This window comes from Balaenoptera borealis (assembly GCF_965194805.1).
Source record: "Balaenoptera borealis genome assembly, chromosome: 3".
NCBI lineage: Eukaryota > Metazoa > Chordata > Mammalia > Artiodactyla > Balaenopteridae > Balaenoptera > Balaenoptera borealis.
The window spans coordinates 40,936,305-40,961,638 of record NC_138866.1 but is presented as its reverse complement, the minus strand read 5'-3'; the positions used below and the strand labels follow the sequence as shown (position 1 = coordinate 40,961,638).

At 39.5% G+C, this 25,334-nt stretch overlaps 1 protein-coding gene across 2 annotated transcripts in view; it reads right to left on the bottom strand.

Annotated features, from left to right (window-relative positions):
* Positions 1 to 25,334, bottom strand: part of RTN1 (reticulon 1) — a 278,485-nt gene that overhangs the window by 229,171 nt on the left and 23,980 nt on the right. The window contains exon 1 of one of the 2 annotated variants that reach the window (XM_082386509.1): positions 18,218 to 18,651. The exons of the other annotated variant lie outside the window; for it this stretch is intronic. Coding sequence (XP_082242635.1) covers positions 18,218 to 18,458 — 241 coding nt within the window. The 5' untranslated portion in view covers positions 18,459 to 18,651. Of the gene's footprint in view, positions 1 to 18,217; positions 18,652 to 25,334 lie in introns of those variants that run through there. 2 annotated transcript variants of the gene reach the window in all.

Sequence of the window (25,334 nt, the reverse complement as noted above, 5' to 3'; positions counted from 1 at the left end):
CTGAAATAAAATTTTCACCAGGCCCAAACCTGCTTTTAAGTTCCACTTCATTGGAACCTCTTTCACCTCAAGTAACTGCTCACACTTTAAGAGGCTAGAATTGAATTGGAAAGACTGTAATGCCTTGCTCTCCACAAACTAATGAAAAACCGAACGCGCCATTATTATTCTTATTCCTAATAGAAAACGAAGATTTAACTTGTAATGGTCTGCATCTCAGTGCAGCATCCCCTTCTTGGGGGCAGAGCTGCCAGGTGAGCTGCCAGGTGCTAAGAAGGAGGAGCTCTTAATGGCAATTGTGTCAAACTAATCTCAAGGCAAACTACTGCATTTTATTATGTAAATTCTCAGGATAATTGAACACCTTATCAAGGACATCCATCCAATTAATTTTTTTAAATGTCAACAGAATTCATTTACCATCAGATAGTTTTAATCATAACGGTCAATAATTGTTTTTATTTTTTAAGTTAGCACTCTCGAGTTTTTAAAAGAAATTCAAAGCGGTATGACATGAAAATTTTTTGCTGATTATTCTTATAACACAGAAATAGGAGCAAGAATTTACACTGTAATTGATTTAATATTGGTCACATGAGTCATACACAAAAGATACAAATCCTACTTCTAATGTCTATGAATAGTCATTGATTCTGTGAACTTTGAAAGCTTATGAAAATGTGCTATGATCCCAATATAGTACTAAGAGCATTTTATGTAATCAAAGGAAAAAATAAAATAAATCATCAAACAATGAAATTCTGACACTGATATACTTGACCCTCTGCTAGGGATTATGGAGACTATTGGAAACATAACACCTGCCTCAAGGGACTTGCAGACTAGACAAGAAAAAACATTCATGCACTTGATAGAACACAAACAAGTACATGTATGCAAAACATCATTGACGCAAGGATAGGAAGGACCCCAAATGCTTAGCTTACTATTTCAACAGGCCCCAGGAAAAGTGTGGTTTAAATAAACATTCCTGAAAATGCACACGTGTTACCAACTAGGACATGAACCCCAACATCTGGTCCCCCATCCTGGGATCTCACTAGAAGATTTATCTGTGTCTAGTTTTTGGTCTTGGCTGGAAGCAAATAAAGAGAATTATGCAAATTATCTGTCATCACTGCTCAGATTAGCTAAATGACAATACAGTCCTCTGCTACCTATTAGTAGGCCACTGGATCCTAAACTAATCTAAAAAAGTATATAAAGTGTTTGTCACAGTGCCTGTCTGCCTAGCACTAGGTGCTAAATAAATGTTAACTTCCTTCACTTTTATCTGTTTTCTCTTTTCCTTAACTAGCCTTGTTCCCCAGTCAAGGTATAAGTACATTTTTAAACTTGAGCATGGTAAAAGAAAAACCAATTAACTTCTTGATATCGATATCCAGACCATTGCATTTGCAAACCTCAGTGCTCATTGTACATAGGGGAAGAGTTTACAAATAATCTCTTACATCTAAGGGAAAACCCTGAGCTAAATTCTTCTCCATTTAGACAAAGTTAATGTGAGTCCTTTGGAAAATCCCCAGACAGAGGAAGGAACATTTGGCCCACAGGCCTGACTCAGCCCACTGTCTGATTTCATCCAGCCTGGGGGTGAGATAGCTCTGGGCAGCCCTGTACAGAGCACCTTGAGAACAACTCCTACCCTTGAGCCACAGGGGCCTGCTGGGGTCACCCCATTTAGAAAAGTCACTGGAGGTTTAAGGATCTAAGCAACTGTAAGGATGCAAATTACCATTTCAAAGGGAAGTAAAGCCAAGAACCTGGTCTCACTCCAGATTCCAGAATTTAGGAAAGCTTTCTTACCTACTTCTCTTTTCCTTTTTTTTACAAATCCATTCCTTTATATAAAGATAGAAATACAGACATATTTTTGGCTTCCTCAAAGGGCCTCCCTCCCTCTGTGTATTTCTCTGTTCCCTAACACTCTCCCTTTCCGTGTCTTAACTCCCCTCCCCTTTGTTTATTTGTGTCCATTCCAGGGGTCAAGCTTCCTCCCTCCATCACCAACCCTCTCCAACCCCACTGCCCCCTCTCTTCTCCACCTTCATCTCTCCTCCTGTCTCTTTTCCAGTCTCTCCAGCTAAGACTCCTATTATTGTCTTCTCTCCCTGAAAGATAAAGCTGAATTCCATGTCCTGGCTTTGTTGTCTTGTAAGACAGTGTTATTCTTCCTTATACTATATTTCAAAGGCAGAAAGGCACTGTGGTACAATAGAGAGAGCATGAGACTCGGGAGCCAGAGATGTGGCTCACATTTGTAAAATGAGGATCACTCCATAAAGGACATCAGTGTTTCATCCATTCTAAAGTCCTTAAGGGAGGTTGGTGATTATTATGCAAATAAATAAAATTGATAGGGAATTAATAACGATAATAAGAATAGCAAACAGTCATTACTATGTGTCAAGAACTACAAATATTAGCTCACTGAATCCTCAAACCACCATATGAAGTTGGCACTAAGAGTTGTACAGAGAGGGTGAGATTTTAAAAAAAGAGAAAGTGAGATCATGAATAAATGTTTTCTCTTGCAAACATTTCTTTTACTATTGTTCTTACAATTTTAAAACAAGGCTGTAGAATTGACCATTTCCATTTCACTAAGAAAATCAACTAAATTAAGTCCCATTTTACTTATATACAGTCATCTGCTGATTTTTTTTTTTCCTTGAAGGACAGGGACCTTCACAGAAAAAAAAAGAAGTTCTAGGTTCTTGTGATCAACTGATGTACCGACCCTTCCTTTTATGAACTGAAAATTATGTTTCACAAGATTCATAATAATGTGATTATACAGTGGAGCATGTCAACATCAATTCAATATCAAAAAGACATCTTCACAAGAGCCACCACAGTGCAAATATAGTCATTATGTGTTAACTGATACAGTTAAAGGTTGACCTTGATGTCCCCCGTCTGGCAGAATGGCGGAGCTTTTTTTGCTTTTAACAGATTGGTAAAGATTCCTTTTAGGAACCAATGTTCCTGGGAGTTATTATAATAGTTAGATAACTACTGAGCACAGAGAAGATTACTACACTTAAAAAAAAAAAAAACAAGTAACACAGACGGCCTTGACAGGCCACTGCAAATTGTCCCTACTCCTAACACATGTTTACCTTCAAGATAGGATACTTCTGGGACTCATTTCTCTAGAAAGTATATTACCTCTCTTTAAAAATATATTTTTTAATTGTTCCACTTTATTCACAGAAATGAAACCAATTCTTCTGAGACTTCTGATATGCAAACATGCAAATTATAAACAGGAACTGCTTGGCCTTTAAAAGGTTATACAATTTCTAGGTGTTTATTCTTTCTCATACTTATGGTAAAATAAAACAGGAACACTTCTCTAATGCCATGGATTCAATTTAAAAAATAAACTCACACAAGTTCAATTCTGGTAATGCAAACATGCTGGGTTACAATTTAATTTACCTTGTATTATCTATAATAAAAGGTTTGCTAAATAAATTAATAGTATGATCAATAGTAGTAACTCCAAAATTTCTATATATGATGGTGCTTAGGGGCTACAGTCTGGTTGGAGTAGAAGCCAGTTGACTTAGTATTTTAAAGCTGGATTTGCACAGGGAGCACCTTTTTACTTTGATGATGTGCTCATATGTAAATAATAAAAGTAGTACAGATTTTTTAAAATATCGCATGTATATTTTACATAAAATTGAGAAAACATTAATTGTTCACATCAGAGGATATCTATTTATTTGTTTGTTTGTTTATTTATTTGTGACTTTAGATGGCTGATGGGGATATTATTAGAGGGAGAATTAATATCTTCCCCTACTCCAACCCCAAGCATCTCCTGATAATCAGTAAAGGAATGTTGCCTAAAGTAACCACTGGTTCTAAAAACTTTAGTAATGACTAAAGTGTACACAGAAGTGTACAGTGTACATAGAAACAGTGAATAGACAAATGATACATCATTATCTAGACACTACAGATTCATATAGATCCACCACTTAGCCCTTCCCAGAGAGGCTGAGACTAGCTACTGGCCATTGGAAGAGCTGAGATGGGAAACCAGCATGGCGTCTCCAAGTTCACACTCTTTCTTCCACTTCACCAGGGTCAGTTTGGAAAGAGGATGGCTCAGTAATCCTTTGAGGGCCACAAACTCAGATACCACATATTCCTGAAACTAACAAAATAGAATTTATGGAATGCAGACTTTTCCTTAATTTAGACTCTTCATAATAGCCTATGTTGTTATTTTACCACATTTATTTTTATATTCTGGTTACATATTTAGGTATCACCTACTCAACTACATACCTTGTGTGTGTGTGTGTGTGTGTGTGTGTGTGTGTGTATGCAAACACACACACACATAGTATGTGCTTAATAAATACTTGCTGAATAAATAAATGGAAGATTCAATGAGATTTTATTAAACCATGAAACTATTGCTGCTGTATAAACAGTGATTTATATCAGAGTATCCGAAATTATTGATCTCTAGGAGTTAGAAAGTTATTTAATTCCTCCATCCATAAAAGGCCTCCGAAAAAATGCCAGAATTTGTGTCCAAAATGGTGTTTGTAAGTACACTTTCCTGAGCAGAGATTCCAAAGCTTTCATCAGATTCTCCAATGGGGATCTGTGATCCTGAAAAGATAAAGAATTACTAATCTAATGTATCCTCTCTATTATATCTCCTCTGTCATATAAGCGACCAACCCAGCTATGCTTACATACCTCCAGTAACAAGAAACTCATCACCATATGAGGTAGTCCAAGCTATTTTCATATTTCACGGCTTAACTCATGATCAACCACAGTTCCATCCTCCAGAGTCACGTAGAACATATCCAGTCCCTATGCCACTTGGCAGTTCTTTATGTATTTTTAGGTGGCTGTCATAATCCATCCTATCTCCTCTTGTGCAGGCTGTAAATCTTCAGTTCTTTCAACCAGAGTCCAGGTTTCTGCTACCATCTCTGCTCCGGCGCTCTCAGTACCCTCAGGACTTGGCCCAGCCCTGCATGCGGTCAACCCTCCCGGAGCCAAGCACAACTCTCAGCTCCTGGTTCTGGGCACCTTGAGTTAATAAGACTAAGAGTTCCTCACCTGGGGGGAAGCTGGCTTGCCCCATTGACTGAGAGTTAACTATGGTTAAATAAAGCACCTCTATTTTTTTCTTTATATGTGTTGCAGTTTCACTGTGACCCTCCTATTCTGTTCATAGAGTTAGTTTGAGAATCCTACTGCAAGAAAAATCTCTGGATTCTCAAGTTCTGTCATTCCAAGTTTTAGCTACCGTTCCCCTCACCCAGCTTTTCTCTCTCACCAGATAGGTTTTCATCTAGGTTAATGCCTTACAAGTATGCTACTTTCACTGCACAGTCTTTTATGCTTATCTTGTATATAATGTTCAGAGTTTTTAGCTGTACTTAGCAAGAGGGATAAGGAAAAGCTGTCTACTCCATCTTTCCAGAAGTATTAATCTATTTATGGAAGACTTTTAAATCTATAGAGCTGTAAGACTAGCATGCAAGTACCTACAAGCCCACAGGGCCAATTAATTTAAGCTTGGGGGGTGAGGTGGGGGTGAGGTGCAGGGGCTGGCTTTCACTGTGATAGCCCCTCTGGGAGACAGCCTCTCCAGACTACCATGCACACACGGGGCAGCTTTCTACAGTTACTGCCCTTCCACTGAGCGGGAGATTAAGACTAGACCTCACCTGGCCCCCATGGGCACGCCTCAGCCCTGCTCCAGCCACAGTTCACTCTTTAGGACATGAAGAATGGGGTGGGTCGCCACTCCAACTGCACTCTTCGTAGCCAGAATGTCTCCCAATGTGGATTGCCAGAACCAACTTCTCCCCAACCCCACTCTTCCTCGCTCTCCTGCCATTCCCCACTAACATTTGGCTGAGGTTCAGCTAAGCACAGCAAGCATTTTCTATTAAAACACCTAGGGCCGAGGTGACATGATTTTTTCTCAATCTTTATTCTCTTAGACCTCTCTTCTGCATCTGACAGTGCTACCAGGCTTCCTATTAGTAGTTCCTTACAGATGTAGAGTAATTTGTAATTTGCATGTACCTCCTCTTGTTATCTCATTTTATCCTCAAAACAGCCCTGTAAGGTAGCCAGGACAATGGTATCATGCCCATTTTACATATGAAGAAACTGAGACATAAAGCAGGTTCGCCCACATTGACATACTAGGTGCCAAAGCCAAGACTAGACAAATCTGTCTTCTCGGTCAAGACTAATTCTATACCATGCCATCTTGATTTCCATGATACTATAATAATGAGGGGAGTTACCACCTGATTGCCAGGCACTCTATAAGACCTAGTGCCACATACACAGAATCTGAGGCTGAGGGAGGTTCAATAACTGGCCTAATGCCACTCAGTTAGTAAGACACAAGGAGTACTTGCTGTTCTTGGCCCTCTGTTCCTCCCATACTACATAATCTCTTCCAAAAAAACTATTCTATGGCTTCTCTTCTAATTTTCTTTTAATTTTTTTAAAAATTTTTATTTATTTATTTTTGGCTGCATTGGGTCTTCATTGCTGCTCACGGGCTTTCTCTAGTTGCAGCAAGCAGGGGCTACTCTTCATTGCAGTGCGCGGGCTTCTCATTGCAGTGGCTTCTCTTGTTGCGGAGCACAGGCTCTAGGCATGCGGGCTTCAGTAGTTGTGGCATGTGGGCTCAGTAGTTGTGGTTCACGGGCTCTAGAGCACAGGCTCAGTAGTTGTGGTGCACAGGATTAGTTGTTCCGTGGCATGCGTGATCTTCCCAGACCAGGGTTCGAACCTATGTCCCCTATATTGACAGGTGGATTCTTAACCACTGCACCACCAGGGAAGTCCCCTTTTCTAATTTTCTAAACCTTTATCTACAATCCTGTTTTCATCTCCAAAACCCGTTCCTTAATATACAGAGCCAAGTGGAGATTTCCACTCAAATGCTTTTCTTCATTTTGAGCCCCATATGACAAAAATGAATGCATTATCCTCATCTCTCTGACCAGTGCCCCCTCCCACCTCTCTATAGCACCATCATTCTCCAAGCCATAGGAACAGAACCTTAGAGTTGATTCATTCCTCCCTTCATCCCCCTTGTCCTGTCAGTCACAAAGTCCTATTGAATGTTCCCATGAAGTGCTCATTTTTCCTCCTCTTCCTTCCCAGGTACCTTCCTCTTCAGTCCCATGTTTATTTAATCAAGCCTCTGAAACTGATGTTATTGAGTCAGCCTTCTTTCAGCAAAAGTGCAGGTTTCAGGATCATCCCCGTTGAGTTCATCATCTATGCCACTGTTGGACTAATCTTCCTTAACACAGCTTTATACAGTCATTCCTCAGTATTCACTGGGAATTGGTTCCAGGACCCTGTGTAAATACCAATATCCATGGATGCTCAAGTCCCTTATATAAAATGGTATAGTACAGTGGGCCCTTCATATCAGTGAAGGTGGATGTGGAACCCAAGGATACAGAGGGCTGACTGTATTACTTCCCTCACGTATAAACCTTCAAAGGTCCCAGAATCCATATAAAAGGAGTCTAGAGTCCCATGAATAGCTTTCAAACCCCCCAGAATCTGTCTCCCTGAACCTGAATGGGCAGGTTAAAACACCCTGGTCATTGCTCATCTCTATGTCATCACCCATGTCTCTCCCCTCACCTAAAACTGCCTTTCTGCCACTTCTGCTTATTTCTGATCTATCTATCCTTTAGGCGTAAGTCACACTCCACCTCTTTCAAGACACCAGGTACCCTGGAACCCATAAAATTATGAAATCTGTACAGTGCTTATAGCTTGTAGCACCCATCCAAGCACCAGGCTGGACAAACTACCTTTGTTTTGTGTGGTTTAGTCACATCTCCCATCTAGACAGTAAGCTTGGAGGAATGGAGAAAGAGGACCTGGCTCATGTTCCATCATTCCCCACAGCTCCTAGCAAAATGCTGAGCATAAGGAGGAGAGTCAATAAATCAGTGCTTCTTAAAGTTTTAACATGCATTTGGCAGGCTTGTTTCCCTGAGTTGAGGTCCATGAATCGCTTCACGTGATCTTGAAGCAGGTCATCTACAGACCACATTTTAAGAGGCCTGATATTTCGGGATCCGTTGAAAACTTCATGCCAAAGGGAGATGTGACACTGCTTTTTATTCTTATGCTCACCAACCGGATCAGCAGTAACTTGAATACACACAATTTTCTGTTGTCCAAGACTTGTTTTTAAAAAATGAAGACTTGCTATGCATAAAACAAAATTCTAGATACTTTTAAGGATGAGAGATAGTCAACAAATTCCCCACATTCAGGAAGCAAGAATTTGGTCTATAACTGGTTTTCTAACAATCTCATGCAGTAGATGAATTGAAAAATCCATTTGGGGATTGGACATGGAACGCAGAACAGTTCCAGCTAAGAATGTAAATCATTAGGCAACTAAGCAAACATGATTTTACAATAAATAATCTGAAATAAACATGCAGATAGTGAGGCAGAGGACTAAGGACAGAATCATATGATGCTTTTAGCAATATGGAATTAGTTAATGAATTCCCCAAACATTTTAGAATATATCAAATATTTATGGAATTAGAGTCTGTAGTAAAAAAAATGAAAAAGATAGTTCAGGAAAAAAGAATAAATAAAAGAGATGCTTGCAGATAGCATGTTTCACATTTAGGTTAATAACCCCAAATTGTATAAAACTGTGTGGTTCTCAAGAGGCAAGTATGTTACATTATAGAGTTTTTCTCAACAATGGAGAACTAGAGAAGAATTTAAAGATGGCCACAATTCTGTGGAGAGTGCATTTTTTAGAGAGCCAATTTGAAGTTAACTGTGGTTTTTGTGATGAGTACTGTTTCTGGTTTCATTTGTGAGCTGTTCACTCTTGAGAAATATGCCTTCTCTAACAACCACAGGTAAGGTTAGGTGTATTGTTTTCTCTTATGAAGGAATAAAGATCTTGGTATAACTTAACACTTTCCGTTCTGTTTCCCCCAATAAACAGCAACCTCACTTGTGCTTAAATATCAGTAACTGAGAGGCAATCTATCTCTTTTCTGGGCAATTCTAATTATTAGAACTTTCTCCTTCATTAAGTTGAAATGTGTTTCTCTGATTTACCCACCAGTCCCAATTTTGCCTTGTGAAATCACCTCGGTCAAGTCTTCATTTGGTTCATAAGATTTCTTCTAGTATTTGAATTTTACTTTCAGATCTCCTTTCATTCTCTTATTCTGGCTAAAAAGTCTTAGTTTTTCCAACCATTTCTCAAACAGCATTTTTTTTTCTAGAAGCCACACCAATCTAGTCACCTTTCACTGTACTACAATGTCTCTAAACCATGGCACCCATCATTTAGTATAAGATTCCAAATTTTGTCTGCCTAGAACAGAATCTAGGGGAACTATTACCTCATATAATGTGTACCCAAGACTTTCTACTAATACCACCTAAAATTATATAAGATATTTTAGTAATTTCACCATACCACTAGCTCATATTTAGTTAATTACAACCCTCAAAGTTCCCATCCCCCACAATGAACTATTTTAACTTGTGTCTCCTACATTCTGAACATATTAAATAGAATTTGCAGAACCTACAGTCAGAAATTCATAATTTTACAGGCTACTATTCTTCCCTCCCCACTAAAATCCCCTAGCTTTGAAGCCCAGGCCACTGTGTCCTTTCCTAAAGATATCAGCACCAGTTCACTGTATTCTCCAATTGCTGCAATCTTTGCAATTTCAGAAATCATGTAGGTAATTATCTCACTCCCAGCCTTGCCATTCTTCTGGACGCCACTCCTCTGATGACCTTGTCCTCCACTACATCTGTCTCCCAATCCCCTCAATAACTGTACCCCCTCCATAATCTCCATATCAAACACTCCATCTTGAATCTTATCCTTTCAGCCCACTTACTCTAGTACCCCGGCTCCTGCTCTTCTTCAACCCTGCCAGTACGCACAACCCACTGTTCACATCATCTTTTCACTGTGCTTCATCCCCCCGTCCTCCTTCCTCCTCCCCAGATTACACAACCCGCCAGTACTCTCACTGCCTTGCACACATCCTTAACTCCACTGCCCATCTCATCTTGTCATACTTACCAGAAAAAGACAAAAACCAATCCAACTGTCCACCTACTTGAAATCAACACTGATGAGAAAAAAAGACAACGTGTACGATAACTGGTCTCGCTTTAAGCTCATGACCTTCAACTCCAAGTGGGCACTGGGGATGCTCAGAATTCCTACCATTTCCCCTAGACGTTTCACTCTCCCAATCTCCTACACGTTTCACTCTCCCAATCTCCTACACAAAACTTGTATACCTTCTCCCCTCCTCTCAAACTTCCAACTCCACTCTTGCCTTCACTCTGCTGTTGACCTTTCTTCCTATTTCATTGAACTTCCACCTATCCTCAGCCCCACCCCTGCACCTGTGCCCCCTTCTCTGTCTTTCCTCCAGTTATATCCATGAACTGTCCTTACGTCTATCTAACATCATCCCTCCACTGTGCCCTGATCCATTTCCCCTCACCTGCTCAGGGACATAGTACAGGAAATGCCCCCTCCCTCTCCTGTACCATCCATCTTTCCACCCCTATTAAATCATTTGTATCATCTTACAAATACACTTTAATATCCCCTATAGTAAAAAATAATTAAATAAAACTTTCCCTTCTCTTGATCCCAACCCTCCAGGTAGTTACGTTCCTATTTTTCTAGTTTCTTCCTTCAAAAGAGTTATGTCTATAATATTGTCTCTCATTTTCTCCTTTCTCATTTTCCCTAAAACCCATTCCAACCAAAGTTTTCCCCCAACACTTCACAATAAAACAGCTTCATCAAATTCATGGCCTCCTCATTGTCAAATCCAATGGCTGATTCTCAGTCCTCATCTTACCCAACCTACAAGCAGCATTTGACAGAGTCAATCATTCCATCCCTCTTAACATACATTTCTCTGCCTTCTGGAATCCCACTTTTTCAGTTCTCCCTCTACATCATTAAGCCACTTTTACTCAGTTTCCTTTGCTTGAAACTGAGTATTTGGGTATTCCAGGACTCCTTGACCTCTTCACTGTTAAAACTCACTCTCTCTTGGTGATCTCAACTCTATGCCAACAACTCCAAAATTTACATGCCCAGACCAGACCATTCCCCACCCCTGACCTCTACACTACCTGCTTGACATCACTGCTTGGCTATCTAATGAGCATTTCAGAGTTAGCATTTGCAAAACCAAACTCCTGGCTTTTCCCCAAAACCTGCCCCTCCCAAAGTCTTCCCAATCCCAGCTAATAGCAACTCCATTCTTGCATTTGCTAAGGCCATAAAATGGTGTCATCCTTAACTCTTTTCTCTCACACCCGTACAAAACCCATTAGGGATACACTGTTAGCTTTACACTTAGAATATATCTAGAATCCAAGCACTTTTCACCTCCTCCAATGTATCACCCCAGTGCAAGCCACTATCATCTCTTGTTTGCATTATTACAATAGCTTCCTAGTTGGTCATTCTTGCTCCATATTCCTCCCCTCCTCCCCCATTTTAGATTCTCAACACAGTACAGAGTGATCCATTAAACCTAATTTAAAACTTAACTCCAAACATGTTCCTCCCCTACTGTAAACCCTCCAGTGGCTCCCATCAAACTCAGAGTAATATCCAAAACTCTTAAAATGGCCTATAGGACCTAATCTGCCCATCACCCCTCACCCTGCACTCTGAGCCCATCTCCTACCATTTTCACCTTGTTCACCCCACTTCAGTGACCTCCCTGCCATTCCAGGGGGTATTTTCACCCAGGGCCTTTGCACAGACTATTCCTTCTGCCTAAAATGATCTTCTGCATCTGCATGACTTACTCTGTCACTTTCTTCAAGTCTTTGCTTTAATGCCACCTTATCAAAGAGGACTTTTTTGACTATCTCTCACACTCTACTGCTCTATTTTAACTTTCTCCTTAGGACTTATCATACCTTGACATTTATTTTTTCTTCTTTGTCTCCCCTCTGTCTTCTCTCCTTCCCTGCCTAGACACACACACACACACACACACACACACACACACACACACACACACAGTAGGATATATAATTTATAGGAGATAAACTTTTATCTGTCCTTTTCTGTACCATACCCTTAGTGCTTAGAACAATGCCTGGCAGAGAGCAGGGGTTCAATAAATAATAGCATAATCATGAATGAATTAAATAATGCTCTATTGCTGAATTTGATAACAATGGTTGCTGCTGAAGAGGGATAACAGCTGGCTGGTTGAAAGACTGAGTGTGAATACTTCCTTTTCTCTGTACACCCTTCTGTAGCTTTTAAATTTTAATATCACGTGCATGTGCTTCTTACCCCAACAAGGAATTTTTTTAATTAGAGTAAAAAATTATTTTTATTAAAAGAATTTGCTTTTGAGTTAACATTAAAATCAAAAATTTTAAACAGCAGTGCTACCCTCTACCATATCAATCATCTTTTGAAACTTTGTGCCATTTGCAAAATTAAAGAGCGTGCTTTCTAATGTAAGTTGAGTACTTTCTAGAGTTCCTGTGCATAGTGAGCGCTGTGCATATGTTGGTGATTCAGAATATGAAAAAGAGAAAATTATGTTTTATGGGCATTATTTTTTTAGTGAACCAATGGGAATTGCTGGTGATCAACATGTTTATTATTTTCTAAGGGTTTATAAATATTCAGCATAATAATGCATTCTTAGATTCTACCAGCACTCAGCAACAAATACATTGGCTTGTAAGTTTTATATATCCATTGTTTTCCCTTTTCTGAAAATCATTCCCCATTTCAACTTTTCTAAAATTAGTCTTATTCTCAAGAAATACTAGGAATGACATCAAAACTGCTCACCACACTCATTCTATACCATGAGATACAAAGTAGTTGGCTCCGAAGAGCCAATCTTATCAGAGCAGTGACACAGTAGTCTACTTGCTGTTTACTTATCCTGGGCTTCCAGTCTTTCCTTCCGTATGTTTTAGATTGCCCAGCTTAAGAATCACTGTCCATTTTAATTATTTATTTTTAAATGATCAACTTTCGTGAACTTCCATTATCTCATATAGATATAAGACTAAAAAAATAGAAAAAAAATGTTTTCCTTGTGATGAGAACTCAGACTCTCTTAACAACTTTCATATTTAACATGCAGCACTGTTAATTATATTAATTATGTTGTACATTACATCCTGAGTACTTATTTATCTCATCTGGAAGTTTGTACCTTTTGACTGCCTTCATCCAATTCCCCCTCCACCCACCCACCCACCTCTGGTAACCACAAATCTGATCTCTTCTTCCATGAGTTTGTTTGCTTGTTTGTTTTGGAAGTATAACTGACCTACAATACTATGTTAGCTCCTGTCACACAACATAGTGGTTCAATATTTCTGTACATTTCCAAATGATCACTGTCCATTTTAAATAATATGGGTTAAATGTGAACTGAGAAACTCTTCCCTCTCCTTTTTTTCATTACTCTCACTAGAGCATCTTCCACAAGCAGTGAGCCCCTCTAGTTCATGTTCTTCTCATTGCTCTTTTTGCCCTCAAATATTATTTAAACAAATAAAACTGGTTGTCTTTCATCTTTTGACCATATTCTTTCATGGAAAGCATTCCTGTGTGGATGTATTAGTCTCTTGAAATATGTCTTTTATTTTCACTGCCGTCTATATTTTACAGTGCCTTTTTTCAAATCTCCCTTAGTCACCACTGAGATAACTACCTTTAACTTTAAAATAAAAGCACTACTAACTAATACAAGGATCTTTGAGTACTATTCAGCCACAGTTACTTCTATGAAGAAGAAAGAATTAGCTAGATAGATAGGTAGATAGATAGATTTTGTTTTCCCCCAGCTATGCCCTTTGAGCAAGCTATGCTAGTATTTATTTATCCTATGTCGACCTCAGAAAACTAATTCATGACTGTGTGCCCATGTGGTTGGATTATTATAATACCCTTCTAAACAATCTTCCAGCAATGACTTGGGAATGAGGAAAATTAAAAATGACATAAAAGAACTGTTTAACTAAATACTAATGTGAAACAGAAAGGTGCACATGTTCTAGGAAACCAAAACCCGTGTTTAGCACAGATCCTTACACAAAGGAGGCATTCAATAAATGTTTACTAAATTGAATTGAATCTCAATGGTCTCTCACTTTACAGATAATAAAAACTTTCCATAAAATTTTTGGAAGTTTTGTCTATCTCCCAGGCTATGCAAGACAGACAGTATAATGAACAAAATAATCCACAACTCTTCTCCAAACCCTCAGAGTCAGAAGTAGATGAACAGCCTAGAGAAGAGATGGGAGCAGGAAGGTCTATGGTGTACCTGAGGGACAATGAGTAGGATGGGTTTCCTGGAACAGTGAGTTCATGAAAAGGAAGTTATGCTGAAAGCGCTGATAAAATTTATTTATCAATGTATTTTTAGGGTATGTAAGTGTTTCTAAATTTTAATTTAACCTAATTTGAATTTCCAATATGAAAGGATAAGTACTGTAGTTACTGCCAGAAATGTCATTGATTATATTCAGAGCCTATGTCCAGAGAAATAAATTGCATTAGAAACTCTTATTTTTCTTATAGGTTCTGTAAAATATTGTAAAAGCTAGTGTAGTGTTCCTTCCCATTTCAATAGAACTGTAGCTTTCTTAAAAGATGAAAGAAAACAGAAGACTGAAATTTACACCTTCTGAAGAGGATTGCTGGGAATGACTCAAAAATTTTTTAAAATATACACATCTATCAAGCACATCCACAAGAAAAGACAGCTAATCCAGTCTCTACATGGATTTTAGAAGATGATTGGTAATGTGCATGGTACAATTTATTATATTAAACAGAATAAATGCAGGACATATAAGCATTTCTGAAAGGTATTTAAATCATGATAGATTAAGAATAGTTTTTTCCAATAGAGTATCACATTCAGCATTTGAAAAATATAAATTTATGAGCACTGTAGTCCAAGTAAATTGGAAAAATACCTCTCTCTCCCTCTCTCACTTCCCTCCCCCTTGGCAATCATCCAGAAATTTAAGTCAAACTATCTATAAGTCAATATCACTAAAGCAAATCATCACACTGGGCTGCCTTCTCCAGACCATTCTCCGTTCTCTTATTCATTTTGCCTTCCATGCATGAATCAGTCAATGAGTTAATTTCCAAAGTGGCCAATGAGTTAATTCTTACCATTGCATTTTGTTCAAATATTCTATTTTAAATTCTTCCTTTAAACAAAGGGCGATTCTTCTATCCTTGTGTTATTGTATGCTCCTTTTGAATAGTTTCCAGGAATAAAATAACTGATCATGAAAAAACGAAAATGTTGCTCTTCACATTCTTTGTATAAAGTTATTAGATGATGGCACTGTTTCATGATTAACAATCTAACATGTTGTAGCCTACATATAGTGCATTAAATGTTTCCTTGGCAACAGACATCATATCACATGCCCATTATCAATTTTAGACATGAAAAACTGTAGCTTTAGAAAAAAGTGTTACTTTTTGTTAAGGACATTTCCATCCCACAAAAGGGACAGAAGCAATGAGAATATCTGTACTGATGGAGTACAGGTAGAGAATACATTACTGACGGAGTTTTATAGTGCAACTTTAATGATGTTTAAACATATACTCATTCCAGGACATCACGGAAAAATATTTTTGGAAATATTTCTTTAGGAACTTTAATTACCATCAATGTATAAAAATAAATAACAGAATTTCTGTCCAAATGGCATGATTAGTGGTGTTTTTCAGAAAAAAGTTTTTAAAACATCAATATCTGTCTTACATTTTAGAATTTCATTTGAGAAAGAAACAAAAGCTGTTTACAGTGTATCACACTCAAAGTCTAAGTTACTTCTTAGTTTGATTTGAGTCCCAAAGAGCACCGTTCTTTTAAAAAAAGGAAAGCCATGTGCTTAATAGGCTTCCTCTGGATTTTGTCCCTGATTAAGTTGAGGATGCACCTGCTGACTCTGCTTATTGCAACAGAACTGCCAAAACAACAGATAAGGAAGCTGGCCCAGATTTTATTTGAATTTTTCAAGATCTAGTTATTTATTTAGATATCATTTCTGGCATCTGAGACTCTTATAACAGCCCATACAGTCTACTAAAAAAGACACATACAAACTTAAAACATTAAATAACCAACAACTATATGAGAAATTCCTTCAAGCAGCAATAATAAACTTTAAAATTTCTATATAAATATGCAAACTATGTGCTCCTTCTGCCTCCCTTCATTCTCCTCCCATTCAAAGTTAGCATCATGTTCGATTTTATTAGTGTATTTGTTGCCTAGAATAGGAAACCCCTAATATATTCAACAAAGTAAAATATTTCTATAATAATATTAAAAATTTCAAATGCCTCCTTTGTCACAGTTGTTCTAGGTATTTTGTATATAGCAACCATTTTAGTGGATAGTATGTTACTGAACAGGGGGCGCTTAGCTTCCTCTCCCTAGTTCACCTAACCTTGGGGACACCAGTGGGAGGTGGGCAATGTTTATAAATGATTTACTTTGATGACAGTGGATAAAGGTTCTGTACTATGAGCTACTCTCAAAGAAGAATGGTAATGGTAAACCAATGAAATGTGTACCTTCCTTTGTCTATTAGCTTCTGCCATCTACTTTTGCAATTATAAAAAGTTTTGTTTTCTCTCCATTTAGATGAAGAAGTTGAGATCTCTCTTAGTCTTAAATCCTCCCCTCCTCCACATAATAACTAATATATGACAAATGGGGTTTTCTGCTTTTGAGTCTTTCTTTCCTTTTCCTTTCTCTCGTTTTTCTTTCTTTACTTTTTTTCTTCCCTTCATAATGTTTTATTCGACACATTCCCTAAACCTCCTTTCCTCAGCTCAAATCGTTTGTACTAGAGAAGAATTAAGACTACCTAAGGACTACCTAAGACACTCCACACGACCCTTAAGAGAGGCAATGGCTTAAGAAAGGGGTTCCCCTAAATCAGCTGCCATGAACAAGCATGCCAGTCCCGCCCCCCTTCCCCTCCTGCAGAATCACCCAGCACCCAGCCTTCAAGAGCTACATTTCCAAAACTACACAATTCTCATTCCACCACAGCAAAGCTTTCTCCGGGAACAACACAACACAGCACCCTCTACCCCACTCCCTGGAAACACAGAGCTACCCAAGCCGGCAGCCCCTCCCCAAAGCTCGCCTCAGGCATTCTTCGGACAGAATGCTTCAGGATCCCTGGTCCCCGCTAAGCACCCACGTGCTCCAGTTCTGAAGGGGAAGTCAGGCGAAAGGAGGGCGAACCCAGGGCAATTTCCAAAGGACCAGGCAGGTTCAGACTGATGGTAAACTGTGCCTGAACACTCACTGCCACTCAAGCCCTCTAACACCTCAGCCAGCGCCCGCTCTAAAGGGCTGCAAGTTTCACAGCTCCCTTCGAGATGGGAGCATCCGGGGAGCTGGGAAAGAAGGGCTCTGGGCGGGAGCCGCCACAACTCCCACCCTTCTGGCAACGCTGTCCCTCTGCAATTAGACACACCTTGGCGTTTCGGTTTAGTGTGCGGGGGGAGGGGGAGATAGAGGAGGTGAAGGGAAAGGGGCTAGGAGTAGGGTGTGGCGATTCTTGGAGGGAAGGGAGAGTTAAAGTCACGTCTCTGCCCTGGATCGAGCAGGGTCTAGGGGCAGCAGGCCCGCCCGTCGCTTTGTTGTCAGCGTCCCCTGTCGCTGGCGCGCGCCGGGCGCACAAACACGCCTCAGAATATCATCCCAACTGGCCAAGCGGGCCTTACGGCCCCCAGCCCCTTCCAAGAAGGAAAAAACTTGTACACAGGCGCGGCGGCAGCCAGGATGCTGCGGTTTGCCTCTGAGAACAACTTTGAAAGCCGGAAAAATAATGATAATGAAATAAAAGGATGAATAGTATTTTGTTTTCTTCCGAGCCTTTGGAAAAATAAAATTTCTGTCCCTACCAGTCCGCTAATATTTACAGTGGCCTGTGGCGAAGGGGGGTTAAGGTTGGTGCTCAAGATAGAGAGCGCGAGGTAGGTGCATAGGCGAGCTGCAGAGAAGGGGACCGGTTGGGGGACCCGAGTCCCCGACGCCATTTGCGGGGCAGCGGCGCCAGCCCGCCTTACCTGTGGATGCAGTTTCCATGGCAACGGGCGGCGGCCGGGCGGGGCCTGAGCCCAGTTCCCGCGGCGCAGCTTCTCGGGCCCCGGAGCCCAGCCCAGGTCCGGGCTCTCCCGCCTGCGGCTCGGGCTTGGCCCCTTTCGGCGTCACCGCTTCTTCCTCCCCCTCGCCCCGGTCCCCGAACCACTGGGACCCGGGACTGGCCAGCGGCAGCAGCTCTTCTTTGGGATCGGGCGGCGCGGCCATAGCTGGCAGTACCCCGGGCGCAGCGACGGCTGCTTGGCGGGGCCGAGGTGCAGTGACTGGGCGGGCGGGCAGGCGCTCCCTGCTGCTGCCCCCGCCGGGACTCAGGGCTTGGGGAGGTTGCGGTGTCAGCGCCGCCGCCGCCGCAGCTGCTGCAACTCCGGCCGAGCTGCTGCCTGCCGCTTTCCGCGTTTCAGCTCCTCCTCCTCCCCCTCCACTTCCTCCCGGCCCCGCCCCGGCCGCTGCCTGCGCTCCTCCTCCTATTCCCGGCGCCGCCGCCGCTGCCGCTTCGCTACTCCCAAGCCTGTCATTACGCAGGTGAAAAAGGCCTGCTTGGTCCGGGTCTTCCTTTGTACACGTCAGCCACCGCTCTGCAGGCCTACATTAGGGGATGTGCCACATCCACTTGAATCTTCCTCTCATTTGGGGGAGAATCAGAGAGGATGAGCAGGTAGAAACAGCCCCCAGCTGAAGAGTGACTGATTAGGCAAGCTGCCCTCCCAACTCATAAAGTTAGACCTCGACTGGTGTCCTGGGACCCGAGGCAAAGAAAGGAAGCTGGAGCCCTCAAGGCCACAGTTCTGAGGGTGACCAGTATCATCTGTGGAGGGGACTGGTCTTCGCGGGGAGGGGTGAAAATTGTTGTTGACAGATGGAGACGAGGGACTCTGCAACCCCGAGGTTAAATGCTGCATCCATAAACTGTTTCCAAAACAACCTAAAATAGTGGAGTATAGGAAAGAGCTATCAGGAGAGCCTCCGAGAAAAGCTTACCAGACTTCATTCCTACCAGCACTGAGAGCGAATAAGACAGCAATAGGCAGGACAAAAACAACTTATGTTTCCTTTCAGAAACGCTGAGCCAAAGCCATACAAATTATAAGCTGTGCAGTCTATTTTATTTGAGAAGTTGGACATTCCAGAAAGCTTGCTGCTGCTTCCCCACCCACCCATTTTCCTTTACAGCTCTCTCTGATAAGATGGAAGATATTTGACAGATAAACAGAAACTCAGAGGAGGGAAGTGACTTGGCTTATAATGTATTATTCCTATATTTAGATACGTCTTTTCAAACGAGACTTGTGCTTTATTGGTTCCTAAATTGTCTATGAAATGATGTGGTTGGGGAAAAAAATAACACACAGTCCAACACACAAGGTGGAGGAATAAGCCCATCCACTGCTCCTTCTCTAGAGAAGGTGGGGCATCTAGCAAGCTACTGTGAGGCTTTGTGGGATTGCTAAGCCACCATAGACATGCTGAGGATTTCATACCTGTCAATTTATATATTCAAAGGCCAACTTCAGCACCATGCAGATGCTCCTCAAAATGCTGAAAGTTAAAAGCCTGAATTCTGCCCAACCTTTTGTTCTGTTCAGTGACAATAAATTAGAGAAAATGTGTTCACTCAATAGACAAGAAATATGGCCTACTAGGGCCAGATACCCCTGGGGATATGATGATCACCAAAATTTTACATTATTGATATCTTCAAAAATTATGATGGACATTTTCATTGGCTTGATTGTGGTGATAGCTTCACAGGGGTATACATATGTCAAAATTCATCAGATCACTTACTGTAAATATGTGCAATTTAGTGTATGTCAATTATACCTGAATAAAGCTATTTTTTAAAGTTACCCCCTTCAACATTAACAATTATTGGTTACCCTGAACCATCATGGTTTTCAAAATCTTTCCATGGGAAAAATGAGCCTGTTTAAGAAATCTTTAAGGTGAAAAGCTATTACATTGCTCTCTTTCCATTAAGCTTAATCCTTTCATATAATCAGGGGCATTTCTGAGTTTTTTAAACTCCATTGTTTAGAATATCAGAAATACCAGGTGGAAATTTCTCACAGTTTCATTATTGACAACATGCCAAGAATACAGAAAATTAATGATATAACACTAAGTGCTTATCGATGGGTACTGAATATTTGAGAATTGTTATGGTAAGGGAATTACATACAGAATTATATGGAGAATGTTATTGTGTTTCTCTGAGAAACACTAATGAAAGTCATCATTTAAAAAAACTGGAGTAACTATGCAAGCCTCACGACTTCCTTACACCTAAAATGATAAGGAGTTTTGGGATATGGTTCCAATTCTTTTTCATGGTTCATCAGATACTGATCGATACTCTAATTGAGAATGTGTGGAAGAAATAGCCAGTTAAAGTATATTTAGATTTTACTTGTTAGAGAAAATTGAAATTTTCCATTTTGATTGAAAATTTTCATTTCCATTTCCCATTTAATTGAAATTCCACTTTGATAAATTATTCTATTTTGCTCTGCTGAAAAGAGGTGTTCACACTGTTTAGTTTTAGCAATTTTCACAACTATCTTTATTCATTAGGTTCTACTACTGGATGTGGACAAATAATTATCTATTTGGGTGAAGGAATTTTCAACTTTATGCTATGGTTTGAAATTACCAATGTCTATCACTATCATTTATTTTACATACATTTGCATCCCTGTGAACTGACAAAGCTTGACTAATATGAAGATGTATGGGCATAACACACGGTTAACAATGGGATTCCTGGGCTTGCAGAGTTGCTCTAAGTTATAAGTTGTTCTAAAATGCTTTTGTGACAAAGAAAAATGGAGTTGGCACTTTTAAAGGAGTCATAGCAAGGATAGTTGAGACAAAAGAACTGTCAGGTTTTGTCTTAAGCTATTGTGTTTTAGAAGAGAAGTTTTGTTCACTTTTTCAAAAGAAGGAATTGGTGAGGAGCATTTATTTAACACTAGCTTCTTAACTTAGATCAAAGCTTATATCATGGGGAAAGAAGTGTGGGGACATGGAGAAAGAGTACCACAAGTAACACTTTATAACCAAGATGAAGTCCTTTCCAGCCTCAGTATGAAAGTTATTTAATCGTTCTGTGCCTAGTTTCCTCATTTGTAATCTGGATATTTTAATAGCACCTTCTGCAAAGGATTTGGGGGAGCACTAAATGAGCTGACGTAGGTAACGCATGTTATTAAAATTTAATTGCACATGCCAAATTATTTCCAGAAAATGGCTTATAATGGTTAGCACTCTGCCTGCGTATTTCTATTTGTAAAGACCAGAGAGTCAACAGTAACCATTTCAGGCATTCAAAGCAAATTAGATAAGGAATGATATTGAGTAGCTATTGATCTGTTTCTACTAGTAGTTTCTATATTCTGAAAGGCAAACCTTACATAAAGATAAATATACTTCAAAGGTTCTTCTAAGTAGTTGTGTAAAACACACATAGGCGTGTATACATATTTCAACTTGCCATTCCTATATCAGGAATGGCAAATAGAGCTCATTGATAGATTAGTAATGTATGCTTGGGGCACTGTGTTGAGAAAGAGTCTTAGATCACATTCAGAGTCAGTAAAAAAGAGCGTCTAGAAAGGTAAGCAATAGCTACATTCAGGCAAGTGAAGGGGGCGTGGCAGCACATGCCAAGTATTTGCCTTCTCTGGTTTATTTAAAAACTTTTAGCATCCAAGCCAAGGCTCTACTTTTGAACCTTTTTAAGAGAGACTGCAACTGTGGAAACACTCCCATCGACTTAGTAAGATAAGTGTTTGACTCAAGATAAGACTCACACTGGAGCCTCAGATTTCTCTGAAATCATTATGTGTGGGGTTGGTTCAGGACTTAATTTGTCTATGGAGCACCCAGCTCATTTTGCAACATGGTTTTCACCCTTCCACAATATGTAGAAGCTCTTGAATTTGATCAGGAAGTGTTCTCCAATTCCTACTGCAGTGAAAGAATGTTTAGATTGAAACTAATTTATAGAGGCTACAGGCTGGTGCCCGAGACAGCTGTGTTTTCTCCAGGAGACCACTACATCATTCACAAATGTCGCACAGCACATTTGGAACACACCAGGCTCCTTCTGTCCATAGGGAGTGGCTGCTGTTACTTAATCTGCCATCCAAGGGGATAAAACATAGACGCTTCTAATGCATAAAACATAGATGCTTCCCACTCCAGTAGGGGTGGAAAGAAGAGAGTTGATCACTTTTCATTGAACCCAGTTTCGTTTTTCTTATCTAATTTGCACATCTGAGTAAAACTACAAAGACTTTTTAATTTCTTTGGGCAAAAACATGAATTAGGAGATCTGAAACTTGAATTCTCCATGCTTTGGACTCACAAAGCCTCTTTTAAAAATTCTGAGCTTGACAAGAAAACCGAAATATATACATGATAAAGGTAAATTTTCTTTGAATAGGTTCTTTGAAGTTTACAAACAGATCTCATTTAATACATGCACATATACATGATTTTAATTTCCAAAATTTGATAAGAAAAGTGGTATCTCACTATAATTATTAATTTTTTATTTATTTGATGACCAATGAATCTGGAGTTTTTTCATGTGCTTCTTGATAATTTGTATTTCTTTTTTAAAATAACAGCTTTATTGAGATATAATTTGCATACAGTACAATTTAAAGTATATAATTCAATGATTTTAACTATCTTCACATGGTTGTGCAATCATCACCACACTCAATTTTAAAATATTTTCATCACTCCAAAAAGAAACCTCATACCCAATAGCAGTCATTCTCCATCCCTACCACCTCATATCCAGTCCTTGGCAATCACTAATCTACTTTCTGACTCCATAAATTTGCCTGTTGTGGATACTTCATATGAATGGAATCATACCATATGTGCCCTTTTGTGACTGGCTTCTTTCCCTTAGCATAAGATTTTCAATGTCCATCTGCATTATAGCATGTATCAGTACTCCATTTCTTTTTATTGATGAATAATACTCCATTGCATAGATATAACACAATTTGTTCATCCATTCATCAGTTGATAGACATTTAGGTTGTTTCCACTTTTTGATTATTATAAATGATGCTGCTATAAATGTTTGTGTATAAGTTTTGGGGGGTAGGTTTTCTTTTATCTTGGGTATATACCTAGCATTAGAACTGCTAGGTCATATGGGAACTCTGCTTAATTACTTGAGGAACTGTCATACTGTTTTCCAAATCAACTGGCCCATTTAAAAATCTCATCAGCAGTTTATGAGGACTTCAACTTCTCCACATCCTTGCCGATACTTGTTATTATTTGTCTTTTCATTACAGTCATCCTAGAGGGTGTGAAGTAGAATCACATTGTGGTTTTGATTTGCATTTCCCTGATAGCTAATGGTGTTCAGCATCTTTTTCATGTGCTTATTGGCCATTTGTATATCTTCTTTGGAGGAATGTCTATTCAGATCCTATGCCCATTTTTAAATTGGGTTGTTTTTCTTTTAATATTGAGTTGTAAAATTTCTTTAAATATTCTGGATACAAGTCCTTTAACAGATATATGATTTGCAAATATTTTTCTTTCATTCTGTGGATTGTCTCTTTACTTTCTTGATGGTGTCCTTTGCAGGACAAAATTGTTTAATTTTTATGAAGTTCAATTCATCTATTTTATCTTTTGTCACTTGTGATTTTGGTGTCATATCTAAGAAACAATTGCCTAATCCAAGGCCAAAAGATTTACAGCTATGTTTTTTTCTAAGAGTTTTATAGTTCCAGGTCTTATAATTTGGTGTTTGATCCATTTTGAGTTAATTTTTACATATCTTGTGGGCAATTTGTCTTTCTTATTTTGTAAATTGCCTTTTGTGTCCCATGTTTACTTTTCCAAGTTTTTTTTTCTCATATATTTTTAAACGCTCTTTGTATTATATTTTTGTCATTTATGTTACAGATATTTTTCACATTTTATTTTCAAGGATGATGAGAAAACCAAGGTTCTGAAAAATCTTCAGAGACTTCTTCAAAATCACATGGCTAATGCAGCTGTTATTAAAGTCTAAGTCTTCTGATTCTATACCTCATGCTCTCCAACTTAAAAGTCCTGACACAGTATAATCAATTTTACAGTTTGTACACAGTATGTCATTAACAATAGCCTAGATCAATAGAGCTCAAGGTAAACTACAGAGGTAATCAAGATTAGTGATCACAAACTACATCCAAAGTATTCAGAATTTAAAGCAAAATCACCAGCATCAAGCCCAAGGGTTGGAATGTCCCATGCCAAAGTCAGAACCCTGGACAGCTCAGTATGAGCATTAGCCAAAAACCAGTTTTCTTCTAACTTTAGACTGTAATCACTGCAACCTCAGATTAGTGGTTGACTCATACTTTACGGGGTTAGTTCCAATTTAAGGGGTTCTGGCCTTATTAATATGATCCCAACCTCTCTTGGCGAAGAGGGTCATACCATCTTCCAAGAGTCTGTAGTCTTGTCAGATGACATACCTTCATCTTTGGGCCTGAAAAATATGTTAGAAAATCCTAGGTTCCAGGGGCTTCTTTGGGGTTAGCCTGGTCTGAGGAGAAAATGTTTTCTTTCTTTTCTTTCTTGCAGCAATTTATCCATCAAGATGCCTTTTCATCCAATTTAGGGACTAAGCAGGAAATCCACTATAAGTGGGGACCTAAAACAGAACTTGGCAGAAGCTTAAGTTTATATGAGAGTGCCAAGGGAATTAATGGGAATACTGAGGTAAAAGGGCTCAGAGCCAGGCTGTATTTATAATTCCATATACACCATAATATAAGTTTGACCACTGGTGTCACAGAGCAGATAGGACCACACAAACTCTGTGGCTTGTATGCCTTATGAACTGTCCCGTCGTTGGTCATCTATCTCACTGATCCCTATTTGGTTACAGTTGTAAAGCAGTGATAAATCAAGATAAGCCTATCATAACCGGGAAAATAACCTAAGTGAAGGTCCTGATGATAGTAGAAGGTTCCAAACAGAAGTCCTTAACATGAAGATGGTGCAGGATACCTACACATAGTCAATAAAGAGAAATACTTATTTCACTTGAATAAA